The sequence below is a fragment of the Hakea prostrata genome, chromosome 10 (genome assembly GCF_041222555.1).
Source record: "Hakea prostrata isolate BN-2017 chromosome 10, UWA_Hpros_2, whole genome shotgun sequence".
Lineage (NCBI taxonomy): Eukaryota > Viridiplantae > Streptophyta > Magnoliopsida > Proteales > Proteaceae > Hakea > Hakea prostrata.
Window position 1 is genome coordinate 14,690,765 of NC_142609.1, and position 23,535 is coordinate 14,714,299.

At 36.3% G+C, this 23,535-nt stretch overlaps 2 protein-coding genes across 3 annotated transcripts; one reads left to right on the top strand and one right to left on the bottom strand.

The window, feature by feature from the left end:
* Positions 1-692: 692 nt before the first annotated feature.
* Positions 693-7,440, top strand: LOC149002105 (putative ADP-ribosylation factor GTPase-activating protein AGD11). Of its 2 annotated transcripts, XM_089137065.1 has the most exons (6): positions 693-2,478; positions 3,624-3,788; positions 3,906-4,197; positions 4,322-4,438; positions 4,538-4,633; positions 6,908-7,440. In XM_089137065.1, exons 2-6 carry the CDS (start codon positions 3,643-3,645, stop codon positions 7,187-7,189), a joined length of 933 nt encoding a protein of 310 aa, XP_088993191.1. In that variant the 5' UTR covers positions 693-2,478; positions 3,624-3,642; the 3' UTR covers positions 7,190-7,440. The 2 variants fall into 2 exon arrangements, with proteins under 2 accessions (XP_088993191.1, XP_088993190.1); XM_089137064.1 differs by lacking the exon at positions 693-2,478 and having other exon boundaries at positions 3,681-3,788.
* Positions 7,441-8,039: 599 nt separating this feature from the next.
* LOC149002106 (uncharacterized) lies at positions 8,040-9,985 on the bottom strand. The gene has a single exon (XM_089137186.1). The coding sequence runs from the start codon at positions 9,915-9,917 to the stop codon at positions 8,541-8,543; it is 1,377 nt and encodes a 458-aa protein (XP_088993312.1). The 5' UTR covers positions 9,918-9,985; the 3' UTR covers positions 8,040-8,540.
* Between the last annotated feature and the right edge of the window lie 13,550 nt (positions 9,986-23,535).

A 23,535-nucleotide genomic window follows, 5' to 3' on the forward strand; every position in this document is an offset into this window, starting at 1 on the left:
AGATGTTTTCCCATGACTTCTGAGTGCTTCACAAATAGTGACCCAATTAACTTTTAAAGTGGAAATATTAAGGTGAGCTTCTCTTAAACTGTTTTCATTCTGATCATAGGGTCAGGATCTTCTCTGCGGGACCTCCTGTTCTCAGACCCTTCAACAGGTTGGACTTCTGAAGATAGTGATCATTGTTCTATAGGTAATTCGCATAACTGTCAGAAGTTGCTTTTAATTTATATTGCATCATATTTGTCCCTAATACACTCTAGTAATTTCTCTTTTTGAGAAATTTGATTTTCCTTTTGACTCAATTTGTTTTTTATGTAAACTTACTTGAAGCAAATTAAACCAGGAAATTCCATTTTCATATGCACTTCATTTTAACCCCTTGTGCTATTGTTACATAGTCCATCTCCTTCAATGTGGAGACAAGAATTCAATATTCTGAACCAAAATATCTCCAGTTTAGAGTAGAGTAATCCCAAGTCATTGCTTGAGGATGTGTCACTGCGTTCAGCTTTACCTCAAAGTGGCCTGATTTGAAGCTTTATTTTTGTTGTCATTTGCTTCAGTTATGACATTTTTTTGTTGTTTAACAGGTCCACTAGAGAGACTTGAATGTTTGATGAATCAGTCAGGGAATATGTTTTGCGCAGATTGTGGCTCCCCAGATCCTAAATGGGTGTACGTATCTGACTTTGCATCATGATGAGTACTCTGTTCTAGTTATTATAATCATCAAGTCACTGTCGAAGTAGATTTGGAAACATCAAGAAGGATTCTAGCAATTGGGATATGATCTGCCAAAATCGTCTGGTATAGATCTGTGATCCCAATTCTAGTCAATTTGGAATGAGGTTTTAGTGCTTTTTGCCTGATTCTCCCAATTCAGATTGGAATTGGCAACAGAATTACTGGTGCTGATTCCAGTCTCTTGAACTCTGAGATCAAGTTCAGCTACTTATTCCATTAATAATGTTTTTTTGTTCCGTTATATGTACATGTATTTCTTCCTCTACCTAGCAGTGGAATTTTAGTACTGAAACTATTTTGCAAAATATGTTGGTATGTTTAAACTTTAAGAGTAAGCCCCAAATCATGTCCAAGACAAATGCCTGGATTCTTCTGCCACCTTGTCCCCATGTAGCAGTCAAGAGGCAGTCCCATGGCCTGATGGTTTACAGGCTGGAAGATCTTCATTGAATGATCACCAACAAAGAATATGGCACCGGTTTATGGAAGAAGTTACTACTGGCCATGGCAGTAAAAGAAAAACAAAAAATGAAATGTCTCCATACTTTTTCTAATCACCCAAACACACTTTCTCCAAAAAAAGATGAAATTGTACTTGAATTTTACAAATACTGTTAGAATCTCCATGGCTTTCACTTCGTAGGCATGAACTCTAACATCAATATTCAACCTTGACAATAACTATGATAATGAAATGATCCATCAGGATAACCAAGAGAGAAGGACCTATCCATGTACCATTGTCCTAGAATCTGAGACTATTGAAGTGGACATATGCTAGTAGTTAGTGTTTGGAATTTTGTAGGAGTTGTTCCAGATAGTCAATAATGCATCTCAGCTTGGAAGATTCTATGGGAATAATGAAAATTAACTAGACCTTATAGATTTGACTAATGAGTTCCCAAAATTAGAAATTGGTAATACATTTCCACCAGCATTAGCAGGAGTTTATGGTTGACCCTCTAAGCTTACGTAATTAAGTGTAATGGAAGCATGAAAACTTTTGGCCAACTGGTTAACCAGACAGACATAGTGATGAGTCAGGGACTCATCGTATCCAAGCCACAGTAGCCAACAGGTCACTGAGGCACAACGTTGGCATCCAAGCTCCTGGTTGAGCTTGCACTGATATAGTTTATTAATGTTAATGAATATGCTTATATTATATCCTGTTATTGTTTATTATATGTTGATTTCTCATTCTAGACCATTACTCACATAGTTATGTCCTATTGCAATTACATGAACATGCATTTCTTTAGTCATTTGCCATGTCTTTAAAAAATATCTCTTTATCTTGGTGGCTGCTTGGACCTCATTGTTCTACCACCAAGCTCTCTGGGGGCACTGCAACTACCCCCACTTTCCCTAGCACATCTTCCACCACCCTTGATACAAATCCTCATCTCATTCCACATTGCATTGGTGGCAATTGAGCTTCCATAATAATTCATTCCTCCTGGTAACCTAATTATGCATGCAGTATGATCAGGTATCCTATACAAAGATAATTTATATGAAATTCTGTTAAAGAAGACTCCAGATTTTATTAATCAGCAGATGATTTTCATGTATTGGTTATGTGAATTGCTTCATTTATTGTTGTGTCATCTATGCTATTACATTGTCTGATGAAATCAATTGGTGGTTATCAGGTCAATAAGCATTGGAGTATTCATATGTATCAAATGTTCCGGTGTTCATAGAAGCCTTGGAGTGCACATATCAAAGGTATAATTTAAAGTTTTCATGCATTGAGGTAGAAGTTGAAAGTTAGCACACACAAAACTTGGTGTTCCAATAAGGAGATATGAGACCTTTACACTGTTTATGAAAATTGGCTTAATATATTTCCTTCAAACCTCAATAATTGGATATTTGCTTGCATATACACATACGCGCACAAAGTTTCTAATAATAATTTTGAATGTCTAGGATCTTGATCATATATATGCATGTGGACTCCTAAGACATTGTTAGAATGATTATCCAGGCAAAGACTGCTTTTATTTCATCTTTAAAACCTCAAATAACTGGATATTCAAAAATGAAAAATCCTAATAGAAACCCTATTAATCCATGTTCCCTTGAATATGTCTAGTTATTAATCATACCTTTGCATGAGAATCCCTATGGACACTGTTTGGATGATTATCCCACTTGCATGGACATTAGTTCTAATCACTGGGCTAGTTTACTGAACTATATTCTTTAGTATGGATTCCACATCCTTTTGGTGGGATGGTGGCCTTTTAGGTCAGCTGTGCAGACTGTTGGCTTTCAGCTTCTGCTTTCCACATGAATTAGAGTGTCATTTATATTTGATATAACAAAAGAAGGAAAACTATTTCCATCTCACCTGAAACTTTTCAGCCACGTGGGCTTATTATTTGGCAGGTGGCTACCTGTAAAATTGATGTTCGATCTCAACCATGTAGCTCATATATATGGTTCTCTCATTAATCTTCAACAGTTTTTGTTTAAGTTGTATAGGCACATCGGCCACATAGCCAGTTCAATGGGGCTGAATTTTTTTTAGACAGGTAGAACTCTAGTACCCTGCTCATGTATCGAGTTTCAAGTTAGAGCCATAAATATCGTTCACAAGTGACAAAATTAAAACACTAAAAAAAATCTTAGACAACCAAGAGGCAACAAGCAATACATGAGGAGTATATGGTTCAATTGAGTATAAAATTTGACTTGTAACCGGCTAGAGCATCCCCTAAATACCCAAATGTGAGAATTCTCACCCTTATATGTGGTGGAACTAGGTATTCCATCCACATAGCTTATTGGCTATGAAACAATGTCATTAAATGAATAAAATTTATGTTCATCAAAACAACGTTGTTCATTCAGCATTTATTCCTCAGGTTCTATCTGTGAAACTAGATGAATGGACAGATGAAAGGGTTGACGCTTTGGCTGAAATGGGCGGAAACCTTGCAGTCAAACATGAAATATGAAGCTGTGCTGCCAGATAACTTCAAAAAGCCAACACCAGATTCAACCATAGAGGAGCGTTCTGATTTCATTAGGTAAGCTGAGTACCATAATTGCCTAATTGGACTGAGAAAACAGTTCAATATGAGAAAATCTGACTGCAGAAAAAGCTACATCACTCTGAATCAAAGAATTTTTTCTTGCCTAATCAGGAGAAAATATGAGCTACTACAATTTTTCAGCTCCAATCTAGATGATTATTCTACCATTAGTAGTATGAGCGACAGCAATTCTGACCCCTACTCATCGGATCTGAGTTGCCCTTTTCCACCACCTGCGAGTGTATCATCCTCTCAAAATAATAACTCATCCAGAGACAAGAGAAGTGAAGAGAAACCTCCCACTGGACATCGTATTCATGCACTTGGGTTTGCATTCCGCAACAGTTGGAGAAAAAAGGACAAGGAAAATGAGCACAAAGCTCCAAAGAAATCAAATGTAGCAGTATGTCTTCATGCTATAAATCTATTATATTCAAAACCATGCTTCAGTCTACCCTGTTTCCACATTTTATTTACTATTTAGATTCTGATTAATAATCTAATTACTATGAATTAACTGTTTCTAGGCGGGCATGGTTGAATTCATTGGATTGATAAAGGTCAACATCATTAGGGGCACCAACCTAGCCGTACGAGATGTAATGAGTAGTGATCCTTATGTCATCCTTACACTGGGATTACAAGTAAGTCAATTTTGCTGAAAATGCTGTCAGCATTATTAATGCTGTACTTGACAAATCTATGTGCTAACAAATGAAGACTTCTTCTGAACTTTGCTGCAGTCAGTGAAGACGCGTGTAATAAAGAACAACCTGAATCCAGTCTGGAATGAAACCCTAATGTTATCAATTCCAGAACCCATTCCCCCTCTAAAGTTGGTAAGTTTTGTATATCCATCTGAACACTGCAATTTGTTGTCAAATGAACGCAACAATACTTATAGACTGAATCACTGTTCTCAATTAGAAAAAAAAAAATTGAAATAAGAAAGGACCTTGACCATCATTGGTTAGAGAATCTTTTAAATTTCTTTTAAGAGTGAAATTTTGTGGGTTCACTTTCAGTATGAGTTTGAAAAGGCAACTTATATGTAACAGTTTCACTCCTCCAAGCACTTCTGACTTCAAGAATGACATTAAAAAGTCCAAATTGGAAAAAAAAAAAAAAAATTACTTGCACTGGAACACTGGTCAAGTCCATGATTAATTCCTCCATGCAAAGTGAAAAAGGCAATGCTTTTTTGCCACAAACTGTTGACAAGCAGTTTTGAGTCTGGCCGTCGCTCAAGCATGGAGAGTGACTGAGGAAGACACTCCTAATAGATGCTATAGAAGGGAAGATGATTGCTCTATGGATCATTTGAACAACTTCAAAAAGTCGGTCTTGATTTAGTAGAAGTGTAAAACAAAGCCCCTAGGACAATGCTGTCTCTTTCTCACGCGATTTAATGTCAGTCACTCTGTTGTATGAGATGCTCATGATTTCCCTTTGGTCTGGTACTTTTGAGAGCAGCATATTTCACCCTTTTTCAGTACAGCAACTTCCTCAGTTCTATTTGTCACCAGTGATGCCTCAGTATCCACCTATGACTCTTCCATTCCACTGGAAGCTAGCAGATCCACTGTCCAAAGGGTTGCAAGACTGAGAGACTAGAGAGCTTATTTGACCCTTGCAATTATCTAAATAGATAGTGGAGTCTTTTCAGAACTAGTTTTTAAAACCAGTTACTAGGAAGACTGAAACAATTTGAAAATGTGACTGTTTATTGATGCAATAAGTGTGCTCCACGGCCACCAATGAGAGGGGAGTTTACCCCCATAGCAGTTGAGTAGTACCTGGCAGTTTGGTTATGATCTTGGGAAGGGCCTGTCCAACTTGAAGCTTGGTCTTTTGGGCTGAACACAAGCAGTTTGAATGGTATGGTATACTGTGCTTGTGCTGCAATTAATTGGTCAGAGATTATATTATCATTCCAGAATAGTGGTAGTGGTTTCATACCCCAATGTTCTCCTGGAGAGATTGCCTTCATGATTGAGATCTTTATTGATGTACAGATCTTGAGTCTTCAGATGAGTCCCCCAACCACTCCCCCCCGCCACTTCTCTTTTCACTAGGAGTGCAGGCAACAAAGCAACTACAGAGGTCAAGCTTGGCTTTTAAGATTCTTTTTCTTCCTTATTACACATCCAGCTTTTTAGGTGATAGCTAAAAATCCAGTGCATCTTTGATACATTTGAGCCCTCATAATTTAGTAGGTGACAAAGAAATGACTAATTCTATCTGTGTGCATATGGCTGTGCCTTGTGTTTAGATTGTAAAATTACTAAATAAGTAACCCCTAGGGGTTATGTCAGTTGGCAGAGACTAATACCCTGTAATTTAGTGGTTATGACCCCAAATCTCCTTGCCCTCCTCCCCCCACCCCCACCCCCACCCCCCCCAAAAAAAAAGAACCCAAAACACACACACACAAATATATAAGCTCCCTCTTCCAAAAAAATGGAATTCACTGAATTAGTCTGACTCATTTAGTTGGGATAAAACTTGTGTTGTTGTTGTTGTTGTACTGAATGAGTCTGAATCAATGCTATTAGGCAGGCTAACAATAACAGCGTTGTTAAAGACAAGTTGAATTTGTTAGAACTTCCAGGTTGTAGTCTGTATTTGAGATCTCATTATTAAACATCACAAAACTGAGATGCAGAGAACCCTCTTGATAATCATTAACTAGATACCACGTTTGTTTGCCAACAATTTTTAACTGCAGATCTTCCATGTCATAACCAGTAAGAATGATCTATAACTCCTTTTTATAGTTTCCTGATATACCACATTGAAGAGATGCCGGGGGATCACATTTATCCAGTCCCTCGTTTAGATTTCTAAGCTTTGGCCTGTCATGGAAACTGGTTCTTTAAGCAATTGAACAATACCTGTCATTTATATGAGAAAGTGTTGTTCTCCTTAAAGCAAATAACTCCTTTAGCTTGATATTAACAACAGCAACTATGTGTATTGTCTTAGCATGTGAAGTGCTTATTCTAGATGCAACGCGCTCTTCAGCCCACCCCCACCCGGCCCCCGCTCTCTATTCCTCCTTTTCATGTTACAACATTCTTATCTGTTGATTTCATTGCTTCCCTTGTTTGCAGCTTGTTTTCGACAAGGATACATTCACATCAGATGATCGCATGGGAGAGGCTGAGATTGACATCCTACCCTTGGTCACTGCTTCCAAAGTTTATGAGAATTCCACCAACACCAACTCCATTGAGCTTGGGAAATGTATAGCTAACAAAGAAAATGGGTTGGTTAAGGACAGCATTATCAGCCTAGTAGATGGGACGGTAAAGCAAGAGATCAAGGTCCAGTTGCAGCACGTTGAGCGTGGAGTTTTAGAGATTGAGCTTGAATGTGTTCCTCTTACTCAATGAAGCCAAATGTATTATGTAAAGGAAGTCAAATACACAAAATTTTGTACAATGCTTACACTGTAATTTGCATCAATGGATGCGTTTTTTAAGATGAGTCGACCCTACAATTGTGTGCAGTTGAATCATATGCTTGTTTCTGTTCATAATCTTCCATTGGCTGATTGCCTCTAAATATTATCAACTAAACAGAAAATCAATTTTCCCTTTTAATCAGAAGTTCAAAGCTTCAGCGATGTACTCCCATGTTCTGTTTCAAGAGGAACTAAATAAGTAATACAAGTTCTTAAGCATTGAAAACAACTACTCAGCATTATCCAACCAAATAGGATGAGCTACGGATCATTGCCCTCTAATCAGCTCTATTCAAGGTCGTATTCGGTTGTGGTGCTTAGGCTATGCATGTCTTTTCTTACACTTCACCTTGCCCAAGGTCTTTTTTTATGGTCAAAAGGAAATTCATACAATAAAAGCAACAGGGGAAATCCTTGAATCAAGGAAAGAGCTGTTTACATAAAGGGAGGGGGAATGAATCCACCACAACCTGTTCAAACCTAAAGACCAAGCCCCTTGGGCAGCAAAATCTGCCAGAACATTTTTCAGTCCTAGGGACAAACTGAAAGAAAACCTTGCTGAAGCAGGATAAAGAGGTCTGAAATTACTCTGCACAGACATAGAGAGGGATGATCCAGAATTGACGGATACCCATTAAGCTGCTGAACTACACTTCTGCAATCTGAAAAGATTCTGCGTTTCTCAATACCCAGAGCTGAACCGAGCTGAATAGCATCGCGAATGGCTTCCACCTCGAATGCAGAGGTTGATGAACACAGGGATTACTTGCATTTTTCTGCCTCATTCAATAAACCATTTTTCCAAGGGAATGTAAACCCAAGGCTCAAGGTAATGTCAACCAAAGCTATCTTATTCAATAAACTATATTGCCACATAGAAATGATTCAGAATTTTGGATTCCACAACAGATTTAACTATCAGAGCAAATGAAAACTTCAATTTCTGTCTTCCAGGAATGGAAAACTAACCACAAACTAGTTTTTCATAATAATGACAAAGCCACTGAAGTGAGAAGAAAAAAAGAATTTATTTCTTTGATATGTTCAGAAAGATGATGAACAAGAATGCCCTGTTGGAAATCAATTTACACAGAGAAAGAGAAAACCCAAGAAAAATTCTAGTCACCATCCCAGATTAACAGAAATCCACACTAAAAGCAATAAAAACAACAATCTTCTTCTCCTTTTCTTCCAACATTTCTCAACAGCAATATAGAGCCATTAATTGCTAGAAGCATTCAAGAATAAGTGATATATACGCCATTAATCACTAGAATCATTCAAGAAGAGCAACTAGGGCAGCGTATCAATCCATTCTCATTGCATTCTGGACACCTGCGCAATTGTTCTTCCTCTTCATCGAAAACCTTGCGACTGCCACTGCAATTCGGGCAAGGAACAAACCTCGCATCACCACAACCTTCGCAGACGAGCCTGGGATCACGAAGAGGGAACCCTTCCAGAAGCTTGATCAATTCACCGATCTCATGAAGCTGTTTAATCTCTTCAGACCCTCCAATGTGTCTCCCACGAATAAAAACCTGAGGCAAGCTCAATGTCTTCTCACCCAGAACACTCTGAAGCTCTTTCCTATAAGCAGAATCCATAGAAATATCTCTTTCATCCACATAAACCCTAAATCCTTTCAATATAATACGAACAGCACAGCAATCCTCGTAAGTCCTTCGAATTCCCCGTAAACTGGTGAAATACACAACAATCTTGTCCTCTGTTCCTGGCAATCGCATACGATATTCTGCCAACGGTGAAAACCTTGAGCTCGAACCCACAGGGTGTCTACCGATCTTCGATTGATTCAAACCCAGTTGTTTAGCAGAAATAGCCCTTCTGAAACTATTAACCACATTGGAATCCAAATCAGCTAAAAGCGATTCCTCCGACATGTGCTTCCAGAGAGGCTTCATCGATGAATTACGATTATTCTCCCCAACATCTGGCGAGGCTTCAAACGAATTGCATAATTTCTTCACCTTCCCTTCTCCACTCGAATTCGACTCCGAATTATCTAACCTAACGGCTTCGAAGGAGCTGCAGAGCTTCTTGACAGATCCAGTGAGACCAAAAAAGGGTTTTTTAGAAGAAGACGAATCATGACGCGCGGAGAAGGATCGATCAAGGGAAGAACTACCCATGTTGGGTTTGGATGAGATATCAAAATCGTCAAGACCAGCCATGAGTTCCCAAGCGTTGATTACCGAAACAGGAGACGCACTTTCTTGGTGGGTTTTTCCCTGGGTTTCTTGGATTTCTGATTCTAGGGTTTGGGTCTTTCTCTGGTGATGATGATCTTGATCAAGAAGACGGAGAGACCCGTAGGTAGTTGAGGTGAGGGAAACTAGATGATGGGTATCGCCCTTCTTTAGCGGTGGATGGTGGATCAAAGGCGTTGAGAAAGAAAGGGTTCTCGAAGAAACACAATCAGACACAAAACCAGAAGAGCCAGAAAGGAATGAATCTTCAACGTTAATGGCGGTGGATTTGGAGCTGAAAACACCTTCTTCAGGTTTAGAGGCTGTGCAGCCCATGAATGAGAAATCCAAAACAGAAATGATTTTATCTCTCTTCTCTTTATTTCTCAATTTACCTTTCTGTGACGGTTCCGTTAAAGAGGAAACGTGGTTGAAAAACAAAAGCATACGCCACAGGGATGACTGCGTGAGAAAGGAAAGAAGTTGAGAAAATCTCAACAAGAAAGAGTTGGAATTTGAAACCGCGTTGATTTATCTTTATACAGAGAAAGAACAACAGAAGAAGAGAGAGAAAAAAGAACGCGCTTGATTTTGAATTTACACCAAATCGATTTTTATATTTAGATTTTTCCCTTCTTTTTTTATTCCTACTTTAATTTTTATATATATCTGTATATTCTCTTTCCAATTTCTCAGTCCGGATTTAATGCCACGTGGATTTGTTAATTTCCTTTACACTAAGCTTATTACTAAACTTTGTGGGGCCCACCAAAGAAACAACTAATACTGCTTTTCTGCTTGGTCTCTGACTCGACTCGACTTTCGAGCATGGTTCAACGAATCCGGTTTGGTTCCCCATTAATTCGGGTTGTTTTTCGATTGGTATCAGTCTCGACCGATACGAGGTTATGGATTCAGTGACCTTCAAGAAAAAGTGAATAATTCAAACTTGTTTTTTTGGGTTAGTGGTAAGTTGGGGTAAATGGATAGTCAAATTCGCTCTCGAATTCATATCCTAATCCGTTCGATTATTAATAGGATGCAGATATGGTATATCTATTTCTTACCAATTACTATCCGTGCGATAAAATTATCCGATTATGTTATTTATTTATATTTTTTTATTTGTATCATTTTTTTACTTGTGAAATGTGACTATGTTTTTAAAATTTTCTACTAAAATAGCTACCAAAGTCGTTAAATTCTAAAATTTCCAAACTAGACCTCACAAATAAAAGGGTAAATATGTATACAAGTAGTCAAAAAATTATATTTAATTTGCATTCATGCCCATTTAGAAGAATCTAAATATGTAAACAGGTAGTCAAAAATTTTATATTCAATCTATATTCATGTCCATTTAGAAAAATATACTTAAAAATAATTATTCGATTATCATTCGAATCCGACTATATCCGTCCGAAAATCAATAGAATATTATCTAAATATCTCCGAATATAATATGATGCGGATATGGTATTACCACTATTCAATCCAAATCCAATAGTGATAACTCAATTGGACCAGATTATTTGGGTTCATGTTGAATCCGGTTGCACCAATTCTAACTCTTAAGGGGGAAAATGTAGGTTTATCCAAATAAGTTGGGCCAAATTAGTTTTTTCTTTATTTTGTTTTTTGTTGAGTCCTGTATGACCCCATTCTTTCTACCAAAAACCAATTAACCGGTTAGGTCATTCTGGTGCCGACTTGAATATTCAATCAAGTTTGAATAAATGAGTTAGAAAGTAGTTCTAAGATAATACTCTAAAGTTTGACCAGCTTGAGTGGTTGAACCAACATTCATAACCGGGGCAAATATTCAAGACATAATTACTGTTTTCCCGCTTTATCACAACCTTATCATCTATATATATTTTTGTAAATTATTTAATCAAAATTTTAAACTCATGATGATTGGAGAACTTTTCATTTTTTAAATACTCAAAATACCCTAAATAGTGGTTAATAATTAACTTAACCTTGATAAAAAAAAATATTAAAAAAAATTGTCCAAATCTTCTTTTTTGTTTTGGTTTGCCAACCTCGGTTTCATATCGACCTGCGTCGCACACCTGACTGCGGTGGGTGAGTCTCTCAACGAGGATTTTTTGCATCCACAAGGATTCGATTCCGAAACTTTACTTAAGTGAATCAAGCTACTTCCCATTTGGACCAACCCCCATTGGTAATCGTCCAAATCTTTATCTTGACAAATAAAATACAAAATATTTTTTTGCAATTTTCCTCTAAATTGAAGTTTCATTAAAGTTGATGACTTGACATTGAATGTATATATATAATTTAAATATATAATTAAAGTTGATGACTTGACATTGAATGTACATATATAATTTAAATATATAATTAAAGAGAGTCGAATTCATGACCTCTTCAAATCAGTGATTTCCAACTAAACAATTATTTCAAAATATTTATATTTTAATTTTAATAAAATTATAAAATGATGTTTGTATATAAACATTTGAGGGGGAAACAATAATAATTTTATAAATACAAGATTGAATATGTAATTTTACCATAAATTTTTTTTTTAGGTAATCTAAAATATAATATTTTTAGAATCATTATTTTTAAACCCTAGGTCAAAAGTAAGGGTGGGCCGGTGGGTGAAAGGTACCAAAGCTTATTGTTTGTGGTCCACAAGAAAGTGGTTCAAATTCCAAGTCCAACCGACAAAGACAAGTATCGATGGAAAAAGCAAAGAGAAGGTCTATGGTGTGGATCCAAAGGAATCAAAAGCACTTTTTGAACCTTTTAAATTACCAAAAACGAGATTTTGAATTTCAAAAAGTTTATATTGGGGACCACTGGTCGTGTCAGACATGACCGGCCACACGTGAGCTCCTCACCGGCCTTATTCTGTCAGGTGATATTTGTAAGGTTGACAAAGGACTCATCTAATCCATCACGTTTAATGTATTAGATGTCTAATTAAATATTAAATGATGATTAGAGTATTTTAATTAATAAAAGATTAAAATCAAACAGTAGGATTCATGATTTGACCATCAATTCTATTTTTTTTTAAGAGTTAAGAGTTTTGACTATCAGTTCGTGCCTACATTTTTGAATTTTCGTTTATGCAATGTGATTGTCGTTTCTACCTTGAAAAAAAAATGGTGAGTGTGGTTGACTCTCAACGGTCAGTAATGGATTGGTGACAAGTGATCGATAAGTAAACCACTCGCCAATTTCACATCCAATTATCAAAATTGTCACAATTCTCTTTCGTAGATAAAAATGTGATGGTTTGTGGATTCATCATCTTCTCGTAGTGTTCGTGGAGGAATTATCACAACATCCTTTGGATTCTTTATAGCTGTTCGTATGAAATCAGGTTGGGCTTTGTCTGCATTGCAAACGGAGCTGGAAACGATATATGACATTCTTCAAGTTGCCCCTCTACGATAGGGATCAAGCATGTCAAGCTTTTTTTCTGATTGTCAGGCCGTGGTCTCTAGTTTACATGGTGACTCTACTACTTTGAATTGGAATTGTTCAAACTTAGTTAAGCTCATTAGGAGCTTGTTGTTGGGGTTTGACACTTGTGTAGCAATCCATATTTCGAGAGCATATAATGTTTTTGCAGATTTGTTAGCTAGAGGTGCTCGTTATTTAGGTATGTCTAAAGTTTGGTGGATGCGACCACCACAAGGTCTAGATCCTTTGTACTCTGTTCCTGCTAGGAGGATTTCCCCAGACTTATTTCTTTGAATGCATTTCTTTTTCTGTGTTTGGCCAAAAAACAAAGATAAAAATGTGATGACGTAATTTAGTTACATAGCTTTGTGACATTCTGAACTTCAAACATCTATTATACTTTGAATACCTAAATTTGATCAGGGATATATGATTATCCCTTTTATTTTCCTGATGAATTTTACTTTTGTGTTTTCTTATTTTCGGTGAATTTAACCCATACCAAAAACAATGTAGGTGAAACCCTAAAACTTTCAATTTTTTTTTGCAAATTTAGGTTGATTTTCTTGAGGCCAGGTCGAGCTTCATTCATGTGAACTTATTAATGCATGCAACGCTCCTCAAATCCAAATAAATTTCAATAGGATATGTTGAGGGAAAGATGATTCTCCTTGCTCTGGTTTTGGTTTATTTTCGATCTGGTTCTTTTGAAATAAAAAAAGAAGTGAGAGTGGGCCGCCTCTCAAGATCGGGAAGTCACCTCCAATGATTAAATCAATCCTTGAAAGAGAAATTGTGGATTACTACACCTTGAGAAATAAATGCCCAAGGAGGATGTATGAGAATGAAGAAGAAAATGTTATTTGTGGATTTATGAAAGAGAGTAATGGCTGGAGAGCTACTCCCTTTTACCTGCGTAGCCACTTGCCATTTATACTGCAACTGCAAGCTCCTACCTTCGGAAATCCTAAGATCTGTTTATGGCCTTCAATTGGGATTATTCTTGCGAGTGGTTGATATAACTTTATGAGGTGGCAAGCCAAGCTGTCAGATGATTTAGCCGTCGGAATGTCTCGTCAATAAGAGGTAGGTCTGTGTTTTTCCTACTATTGACGTGACCAAAGCTCATAAAAGACGGGTCAATCGAGCCGCCAGCTCTGGGCTCGAGAGAGGCTTTGAGTGCATTAGAAGTTTCCGCTATCCGTAGGGGGATAATGAGGATCTTAGGAGCATTTAATGCTGAACCACTATGTGAAAAACCTTTTTATCTCCGTCAAGTCCCACGTTACCAAGAGGGATTCAAACCTACTTTGCTCTTCATGTAACTTCTCAAAAATATGATCTTGGATGAGTGCCCAAGCCGAGAAGTGCTTGATCTAGATATAACCTATAGAGGTTGGCTCTGAAACCAATCCTCCGGTCCAAGGATCGTAGGCTAAATTCTAATAACAGCACACAGTCCCACGTTAATGGATTTTGAACATATTATGCAATTTCACAAACAAAAATATTCATTAAACTCAAGGACTTGACTTAATTGCCAAAAATTAACTTCTTATAGTATGAGATTAAGCTAAAGTTTGAATTTATTTGAGCTAAGGTACAATCCCATCAAATATTTAAATTGCATAGGTAGAAATCTACTGCTTGAGGTCAGTTCCAAAAAGAAAATTCATTCAACTCCACCAGTATTGATCCAAATATTAGGGTTCACAAAGGCTATCTTCATCAAAATACTTTAACAAATTTAAAATTTTTGTGTGGGGTATATTTGCATTAGAGCTAGTGACCAGAAACCCAACTTCTATGGGTAAGAGAATACATTTTTGATGGGTTTGTTGTGGACAATCAACTGCACCAAGTAGTTACCAACAACAATTCACACATTCTCCACCCACCATGACTGAGACAGATTTGATTAATTAATTTAACTGATTTAACTTAGCGGAGAAGCCAATCATGCACTCTCATCTTAAATAAGCCCGGTCTATTCTAAGCTATTAGACCGGATAATTAGTACTATAGTTTTACCCAGCAAAAAACCAAATTCTGGTTGAACTTACTGTTCAACAAAGCCAGACATTGGAACAATTTTTACAAAGGAGAAAAAAATAGAAATAGAAAATAACCCTGAATCGATTGGAAAGAATCTAATTAATTATGTCATTTAAACTATAAATATTTACAAGAGAAACTGCCAAACCAGGCTCTATTGATTACCTCTCTGTATCATGTAGTTATGTTATGGCTTAACTGTATGTTTTCTTTTACTAAAACATTTTCTTTATATGTTTTTCTTTGAGATAGTTATTATTGCCTTTTGTGGCTATAGTTTAATTACTAATCAAACTCTGCTTTTTATAAAATTACTATCACTTTCCTTGCTTCTGACGGGATTAAGAGGTCGTTAAGGTTATATATGTAATATCAATTTTGCCATTTATTAGAGTTATTGATGCTCCTTTGCACTATATAGCTTGAGTACTATCTCATCTCATGTACTTTATTAAATTACTAACCCAACCTTAGACTTTGCATTAGGTTACTGATGTCCCTTTACCATTAAGCTTTATTAGTTAATTGATGATGTAACATCTTTTTTCTTTTTTCAACAATACAAAATAACTTTGAAATTAGTTATTACTTATTTTTTACAACATTTCATCAAGATTCGACTACTCTTTGAAATCCAAAATGACTAGAATATTAGGACTGTTGGAATTTTTATTAATATAATTAATAAATTAGATGCCCAAAGACAAATCTGGAAACTCACATATTAGGGCGGTTACAGAATATAGGTTATATATTTGTAATCACCACATCACTTGAGTAAGAGTGATTTCATTCGTACAAGAGTTTTTCTAGAAAAGAGGCGGCTCTATCTTCTCTCTCCTTTCTCCAAGAATCGCAGGAAGGAGAAACTCATTGGAGGTTTCCTTCCTTTGTTTTAAATCACTCATCTATCATTTTTCCACACGGCATTTGGGTTGTGGAAATAATTCCCTTTCCTAGTGATTGTGGAATCTCCCCGATAGATCTTTGGTGGTTGAACGAGAACGTGAATCTAGATTTACTTCCGCTGCGTATGCTTCATATTTGGAAAAGTGAATCCAGGTAAGGATCTTTCCCTTGTCAATTAAATTGAATTGATATATATGGAATATTACTAACAAGGACAAAATTGGTATTCTACATGGTTTTTTTAAATGAATGTAATGTCATCTTTTGGCTTCTTAATTCTAGTAAAGGGTAAAATGAACATTGCACACCTAACTTTAACAGTTTTCAAATAATGTTATAAGTGAAGGAGATAATAATAATTTTATAAAAAGCAGGATCCAATTAGTAATTAAACTACAATACAAAATGGTTTCAGTAATTATCCCTGTTCTTCTTAAGGTAAATTCTGATATGAGTTTCATGGATATGGATAATTAACTATATCTTGAAAAGATTATTGTATCATTCCAAATTTGAAAATTTGGGCATCCCTAAAATGGCAGATTCACGGTCAAGTCAGCAAATGATATCCCCTACAAAAGGACATGAAATAGAAAGCTTATTCTTCTTGACAAATATCTTGCCTTCAAGTGGAAGACAAGTTCTATAAGTTCTAGAACTCAATTTGGTCATGTACAGCTCCACCAAAAACGAAACAATTAACTTGGCCGGGTAGGATGGAAAGTGTGGCTTGGGCTTTATGGTTTGAGATTCAAAATAAGGAGTGCAAACTTGTTGGTTCAAAATCAGCATAGGCCCAATCCTCTCTTGTAGAGGTCCTTGCCATGAGAGAGATTATATTGTTCTTAAATTGGATTATGGAGCCAACGCAAAGCTGTTCTAATGGTTGAAACCAACACCTCTTAAGCCCTTGTAGTGTGGTTATGTCTGCGTCGGTCCGCCTATGTGGTGTGTCTCCGCGGGGGGGGGGGCGGGTGGGGGGGGGGGGGGCGGGACGGGGGGGGGGGGGGGGGGGTATTGATTTGCCTCAACCTCCGCCCCTTTTTACGTCGGGAACGGTATTAAGACGCGGTACGGTTGTGGTGGTTATGTTTATCATCTACCCATCATGTTTTTCTAGTTCTGTCGCCGGTCTTTATGGCGTTCTTGCTTTTTTTGGGGGGGGGGGGGGCCCCCCCCCCCCCACCAAACCCACCCCCCCCCCTCCCTCCCCCCCCCCCCCCCCCCCCCCCCCCCCCCCCCCCCCCCCCCTATAACAGTTTGTGTTTTAGTGGGTCTCAACATGTTTTCTGAGGGTTTATTGGGCGAGGTTTATTAGGCTCGGCCCATCCCTTAGTTCTTGTTATTTTCTTTTTGTTTGGTGTTTGTGTCTGTGTTTTATTTCAATTATGAATGAAATGTTTGACCTTTTGATCAAAAAAATAAGAGGTCGTGGGTTCGATTCTCGCTGAGGCATATTAATATCCCATCCCCCGACCTAATAAAGCCCCTTTGTACCAAAAAATTGGATTATGGAGTTTTGATTTACTCGTGGGAGGCATATGAAGTTCAGGGCCCATTGGGCAATCTATCAGGTACTAGATGATATATACCTTTTATGATCCATATTTATTGATTGTAAAGCCCATCATGTACTTTGGAAAAGCAATATTTTTGCAAATTCCCAATCTCGAAAAGCACTATCACTTTGGAGCAAGATAGTATGGCCTAATTCCTCTTCTTAGATCCTCTAATTTTTTGAGAGGGATTCCTCGGCTGTAGCCCTTATTGGTGCTGAATGAATTAATTTCATTGCCCCCCACCCAAGGAAAAAAAAAAGAGAGAGGAAGATAAGAAAAGGATTAGGGACCCACCAACTCCAGAATTGCCTAATGTTCCCCAATCTGTTTTGAGTTTTGATTAAAGTTTGGGCTCAAAATTTTAGTCTTCAAGACGGTCAGATCGGAATCAAGGTGGATTAGGGTTGCGTGCTTGACATGACCATTCTTGACCCTGACCGTACCACCCTATACAGTAGATTCATATTAGCTAGGCATTTAATTTTATGTAATGGCTTCCAGGGTATCTTGTAACTCGTTGTACGTACATGTACAAGATTTGGACTCCATTTCTTATTTTTACGTCCAACTTATAAACTTTGTTTCTACCACGTTGTGTCTCCCATCTAGGGGTGTAAATGTACCGGATTCGGATTGGATAGTGGTATATCCATATCCGCATCCTATTATATTTGGACGGATTCAGATAATATCATATCGGTTTTCGGACGGATTCTGTCGGATTCGGATGATAATCGGATAGTTATTTTCTTAAATAGATTCTTCTAAATGGGCATTAACATAGATTGAATACAAATTTTCGACTACCTATTTACATCTTTACCTTTTTATTTGTGAGAGCTAGGTTTGAAATTTAAGAATTTAACAACTTTTGTAGCTAATTTTAATAGAAAATCTAGAAAAATAGTCACATATCATAGGTAAAATTTATAAAAATAAGAATAATAAATCTAAATAAGTAACTTAATCGGATAATTTTATCGGACGGATAATATTTGGTAAGAAAGGGGTATACCATATCTGTATCCTATTAATAATCGGATGGATTCGGATACCCCTAAACAGATGCGGATGTGAATTCGGAAGCGGATTTCGGTTATCCATTTACACCTCTACTCCCATAGTATTTCAATATGTAGTGTTTTTGAGATCTAACAATTGTGCTTATAAGAATGGGAAGATTGTAATTGGAACTTCTCAAAAATATCACATATCACGATCTAAGAGCCATGCAGGAAATATCCACAAAAAAAAGAAAAAAGAAAAATTTCCATTTGCAGCTACTTCGTTTGAGGTATATTAGGCAGCCCAAGGAATTATGGGCTTGGGCCTACATCCCCTCATTTTACCCCTAAAATTAAAAGGTGTTTTATGCATTTATCCCTTAAAAATATATATTATATCTACCTTTTCAGGGGTTGTCTTAATTGGAAAGACTAACACCTTAATATGAGGTAAGGAGTATGAAACTTCTCATGGCCGAGGGCAAAAGCACTATCTAATATATGATAGTTATTTTCCTCCCTCCTACTTGTCATCCAGCTTACATATAAAACTAACTCTAAAAATGTAATTGAGGTGCGCCTAAGTTGGTCTAAACCAAACTCATTTTAAAAAAAGCGAAAAAAAGGAAATTTGTGTATCTTCTATTCTTTTCCCAAAAGTTTCATAAACAATCACAACATGTCTTATCAAACTAAGAGCAGCTCTCCTTGACAAGACTCCTACATGAGAGAGCAGAAAGGCACACAATGTTCATATCTAAGAACAAACCATGACTACCCCAGGAAACAAGAACAACTAAACAACTAGCTTCAATTAATCGAGTTTCCCAACAAAGTTTATCTTTTTTCAATTATTCTTGACTAATGCAATCTCATCAAACCAAAGCACAAACAAAAATATTTTACTTTCAGTTCCCGTGATTTCATAGATATCAATGGCCTTAACCTCAGGCTTCTTCACTTCTTCCTTAAGAGCAGTCACATTGAGCACACCATTCTCCATTGCTGCCTTCACCCGATCCGTCTTAGCATTTTCATGCAACCTGAACAGGTGGTGGAACTTCCCACTGCTGCGTTCCACAAAGTGCCAATCATCAATCTTCTCTTCCTTCTCTTTGCTCATCTCTCCACAACGTGCCACTTCCACTCCACCTTCACTTCTTCATTTTTGCTCAGGGTCTCTTTCCACTGATCTGGGTGTTAACACAGGCCTTAGGGTTTAAGCCTTCCTCCACTTCCACCTTCACTTCTGAAATACCTAGACGGTTTCTTCCAACTAGTATTTATAAACCAACACTAGATTCTACGATTAGTTGGATTCTCCCAAAAAGCCCATTGCACTCTTTGAACGATTACTACTCCGATACCTAAAGTAGAATCATCCGTATTGCTCAAAAATACCTCACCATTTTGAGTATGACTCATATACCTCAACAATCTCCTCTTTGATTGATTTTAGTTGTCAAATAAATCTTTCTACCAAGACCTAGGATTGGATTCACTCCTCCATTTTCACCATCCATTGTAAATTTATCAAAATATGAATTCAATTATTTGCATAAGTATTTAGTTCAATCAAAAGAACTTATTACAACCCACATGATGACCGAAAAATCAATCGCATTCTCATCAAGTTTCTATACAATAACAATATCTAAATGGTTTCTCTTACAATGAATCATTCCATGTTTCTATTTGGAATGTCAAAGTTATCATGTCCGACATAATTATAGGTTATATCATCAAATATTGAATGATAAACCTTTCAATGGAGACATATCATCATCAGATGTGGAATGATATAAATATAGTAATAACATCATTGAAACATATCAACATATTTTTATATTCCTTATTTGGAATAATAATGTAATCAAGCTTCATACAAAGGTTGTTATATCATCAATGTGGAATGACTTCGCATACTTCTATACTTTACAATCCTACCAAATTATCTGAAATATGCAGATTGTCATGAATGCAAACTACAACTAGATGAAATTCAAACAATTCAAAATAACATAACAATTGGATTAATAACTACCTATATGGTCTTTAATCCCATCTCCCCATAGTTTTGAATGATCGATTTGTATTTTAATCCCTTAGTAAAAGCATCTGTCATGTTCTATTTTTTTTATCACACATCAACTAAAGTGATTACTTCTTGTTCTATTAGATAATTCAACACAACCTGCATTAGCCTAATTTGTCTCATCTTATATTAAAGAGTAAGTTATTAATTATCATCGTTGTTGTTTAATTATCACAGAACAAATTTTCAAGTTAATCATAGGAATGTCCATGATCAAATCTTTTTATCCACTCTTTGCCTTATATTCTCTTGAGGCTAGAGAATATAATCATGATTCCATAAAAGAAAGAACTCAAAACAATACAAGTTTATTTCTTGGATTTCCTTTTAATAGCTATTTCACCTAGTGTAAAAATAATAATCACGTAGATTTGTTGGTCATATTTCTAAGCAACAAGATGCATCAAAATTATCCCTCTATGAAAGATGTATGGTTTGGAAAAGAACATAATTTGAAGTACCCTTAAAGTATCTTATTAGCTTTTTGAAGACAAACCAATGCTCTCTACTAGGATTACTAGTGAATAAACTCCACATGCCTACTATATAGGCTAAGTTTGACTTAATACAACTTATTGTATACAAGAGACTACTAATCGGTCTAGAATAATCTAACTGATTCACAACTTTACCGTCAAGGAGTATAAGCTTTTTTTGGTATAATCATATGGTATATCTCTTAAAACCAATTCAGAATCGGTAAGAACCATCTCAGAAACTCCTTTAATCTAAGTAGACTTGAATTGAATCGGTTAAGATCCCGATTCAGATTTTTAAATCCTTGAAATTAAGTTTTTAAAATCATTGTATAATCAACACCAACAACAAAGAAAGAAGTAGTTCTAGTGGGATTAGAAGAAACAAACAAGAAATCTAAAACTCAAATATTTCGCTCTCAAGCACACACTGACTGAAATTCACAAAAAAATTCGTAATGCTTTAAGATTGTAGGGTTTAGGGCTTAAGTACAAGGTTGCTTAAAGCATTACACCTTGAGTATCTAGTTTGGAATACCCAGACCGTTGCTTCCAATTGGTATTTATAGACCAACACTAGGTTCTTTAGTTAGTTGGACTCTCCCACAAAGGCCCATTACACCATTAGATTGTAACTAATCCGATGGCCTATATTAAAACACATGTTGAGTATAACTCAAATACCTCAACCATATTTGAGTATGACTCAGATACCTCAACAACAAGGGCTTCAGTTTCACCATTTACCTAAGGACGAGCAGTTAAGGGGAAGTCGAAAAATGGATCCCAAATGTGAACACTGTTAAGAATGCTCCAAATAATAGGAGCTGATCGGGTCAAGTGATGTTGGTAGGCTGCTGTTAGGAGTTTGAAAGGAGTTGAACAGGTCAAGAGACCTTGGAAGGCAACTGTTAAAGAGTTTGAGTTTAATCACTTTTTCTACCTTATTTTTTCTGATATGTTTTTGCACGTTAGGAGTTTGTTTTTCTAGGTTTGTTATTTGCACGTTAAGGTTGTTTCTTTCCGTTCCTTTGCATCAAATCCATTTTGTAAAAATCCTATTTATAGGATAACTTATCTCCAATAAAAGTGTGGTAAGTATTCAGTCTAGAAGTCCATTGAGTACCAAAGATAATTGTAGTCCTATGATGATTAAACCCCCCAAACACAACCAATGGTTTATTCTCCTTATTTGTGCAGAAAGTAGTATAAAAAACAACTACATCACTGAATAGTTGATAATTAAATTACATCTATGGGTTACCTAAAATACATTTGTCAACTTATCATCACTGTCCATCTATACAGAATACACAAAAGCAGGGTTTAAGTTCCGTTGATTGTCTAAATAAAGCATCAAGCTCCTAGCATCACCATAAGCCAAATCACGTTGTCGTTTGGTATTCAAATAATTTTGCAAATCTTTCTTGGTGAAACCAAGGTTTTCATTGCCCTCTACTTGCAAACCCAATAAATTATATGTAAATATTGTCCCCATTCCAGTTCTGACAGCCAATTCTATTTATGTAGCTTGGATGCTTGATATTGCACACTGAGAGCGTAATAAATGTAGAATTTCTTCTTTCTGAAGATCATTGTTGTGTTCATCACAAAATTTATCAACTACTAATCGCCCATTGTGATCTCTTATTACAATCATCCTTGCTAGACAACCAATTCTAGTCTCAAGACGTTGTAATTTTAGATTTATTTCTTTTTCTCTTCAACATCCTTCTTTGCTACAAATGTAACACCTTTGCAAGATGATACTCTTATCTATCTTACTCCTATGTAAATAATGTCTCCTAATACTGAACCCACAAATATGATCATATTTGTTATAAAAATCATAAACTTCTTCATAGGATTGAAATTCCATACCAATTTGAGGTGTCACCTTATCTTCATTATCATCCATCTCCACCAACTTTGAAAACTCAGTACAAAGACACATTTATAAAAGTTAGGTATGAAAAATAGTAAAGATTATTCAACAACAACAAAGATCAAGCCAACAAACACTTAAACACAAACTTTAAGTGCCTTTGGAACCCACTAGTTACAAGCACCATTAATGCCTGATATAATCATGTTCCATGGCCCTGTGATACATGCTAATGAACTCGCCTATTTTTGGTAGAACTCTACATCATATCACAGGCCATGCAGTTTTGAATGATCTCGGGTGTAAATCTTTTTGTTAAATAGAAACCCAATATTCTTTTTTAATTCCTAAGATTATGTAAATTATTACAGATCAAGTAATTGTAAAATATAACCAATGGAATAGTGGTCCATCCTGTTATATAGCATAAAACAAGTTAAGTTTACCAGGTATATGTTACAAGCAAATTCAGTTTTCTTCATAAAGCTGAAAGCAGCAATGTATTACATTATAATACTTTTTTAGGACATGAATTAACATACTTTGAGATCTGGTACTATATTACATTGTTATAGTTTTTAAAGACTTGAATTTACCCTTCCTCTAAATCCATCCCTTGGCCCTTCTTTTTTGGGTTG

Excerpts from the sequence above, each read along its gene's own strand:
- LOC149002105 (XM_089137065.1), top strand. The coding sequence starts at position 3,643 with ATGAATGGACAGATGAAAGGGTTGACGCTTTGGCTGAAATGGGCGGAA. Across the intron at positions 4,198-4,321 it reads CAAAGAAATCAAATGTAGCA|GCGGGCATGGTTGAATTCAT; the intron begins GTATGTCTTCAT and ends AACTGTTTCTAG. Across the intron at positions 4,634-6,907 it reads CCATTCCCCCTCTAAAGTTG|CTTGTTTTCGACAAGGATAC; the intron begins GTAAGTTTTGTA and ends CCTTGTTTGCAG.
- LOC149002106 (XM_089137186.1), bottom strand. The coding sequence starts at position 9,917 with ATGCTTTTGTTTTTCAACCACGTTTCCTCTTTAACGGAACCGTCACAG.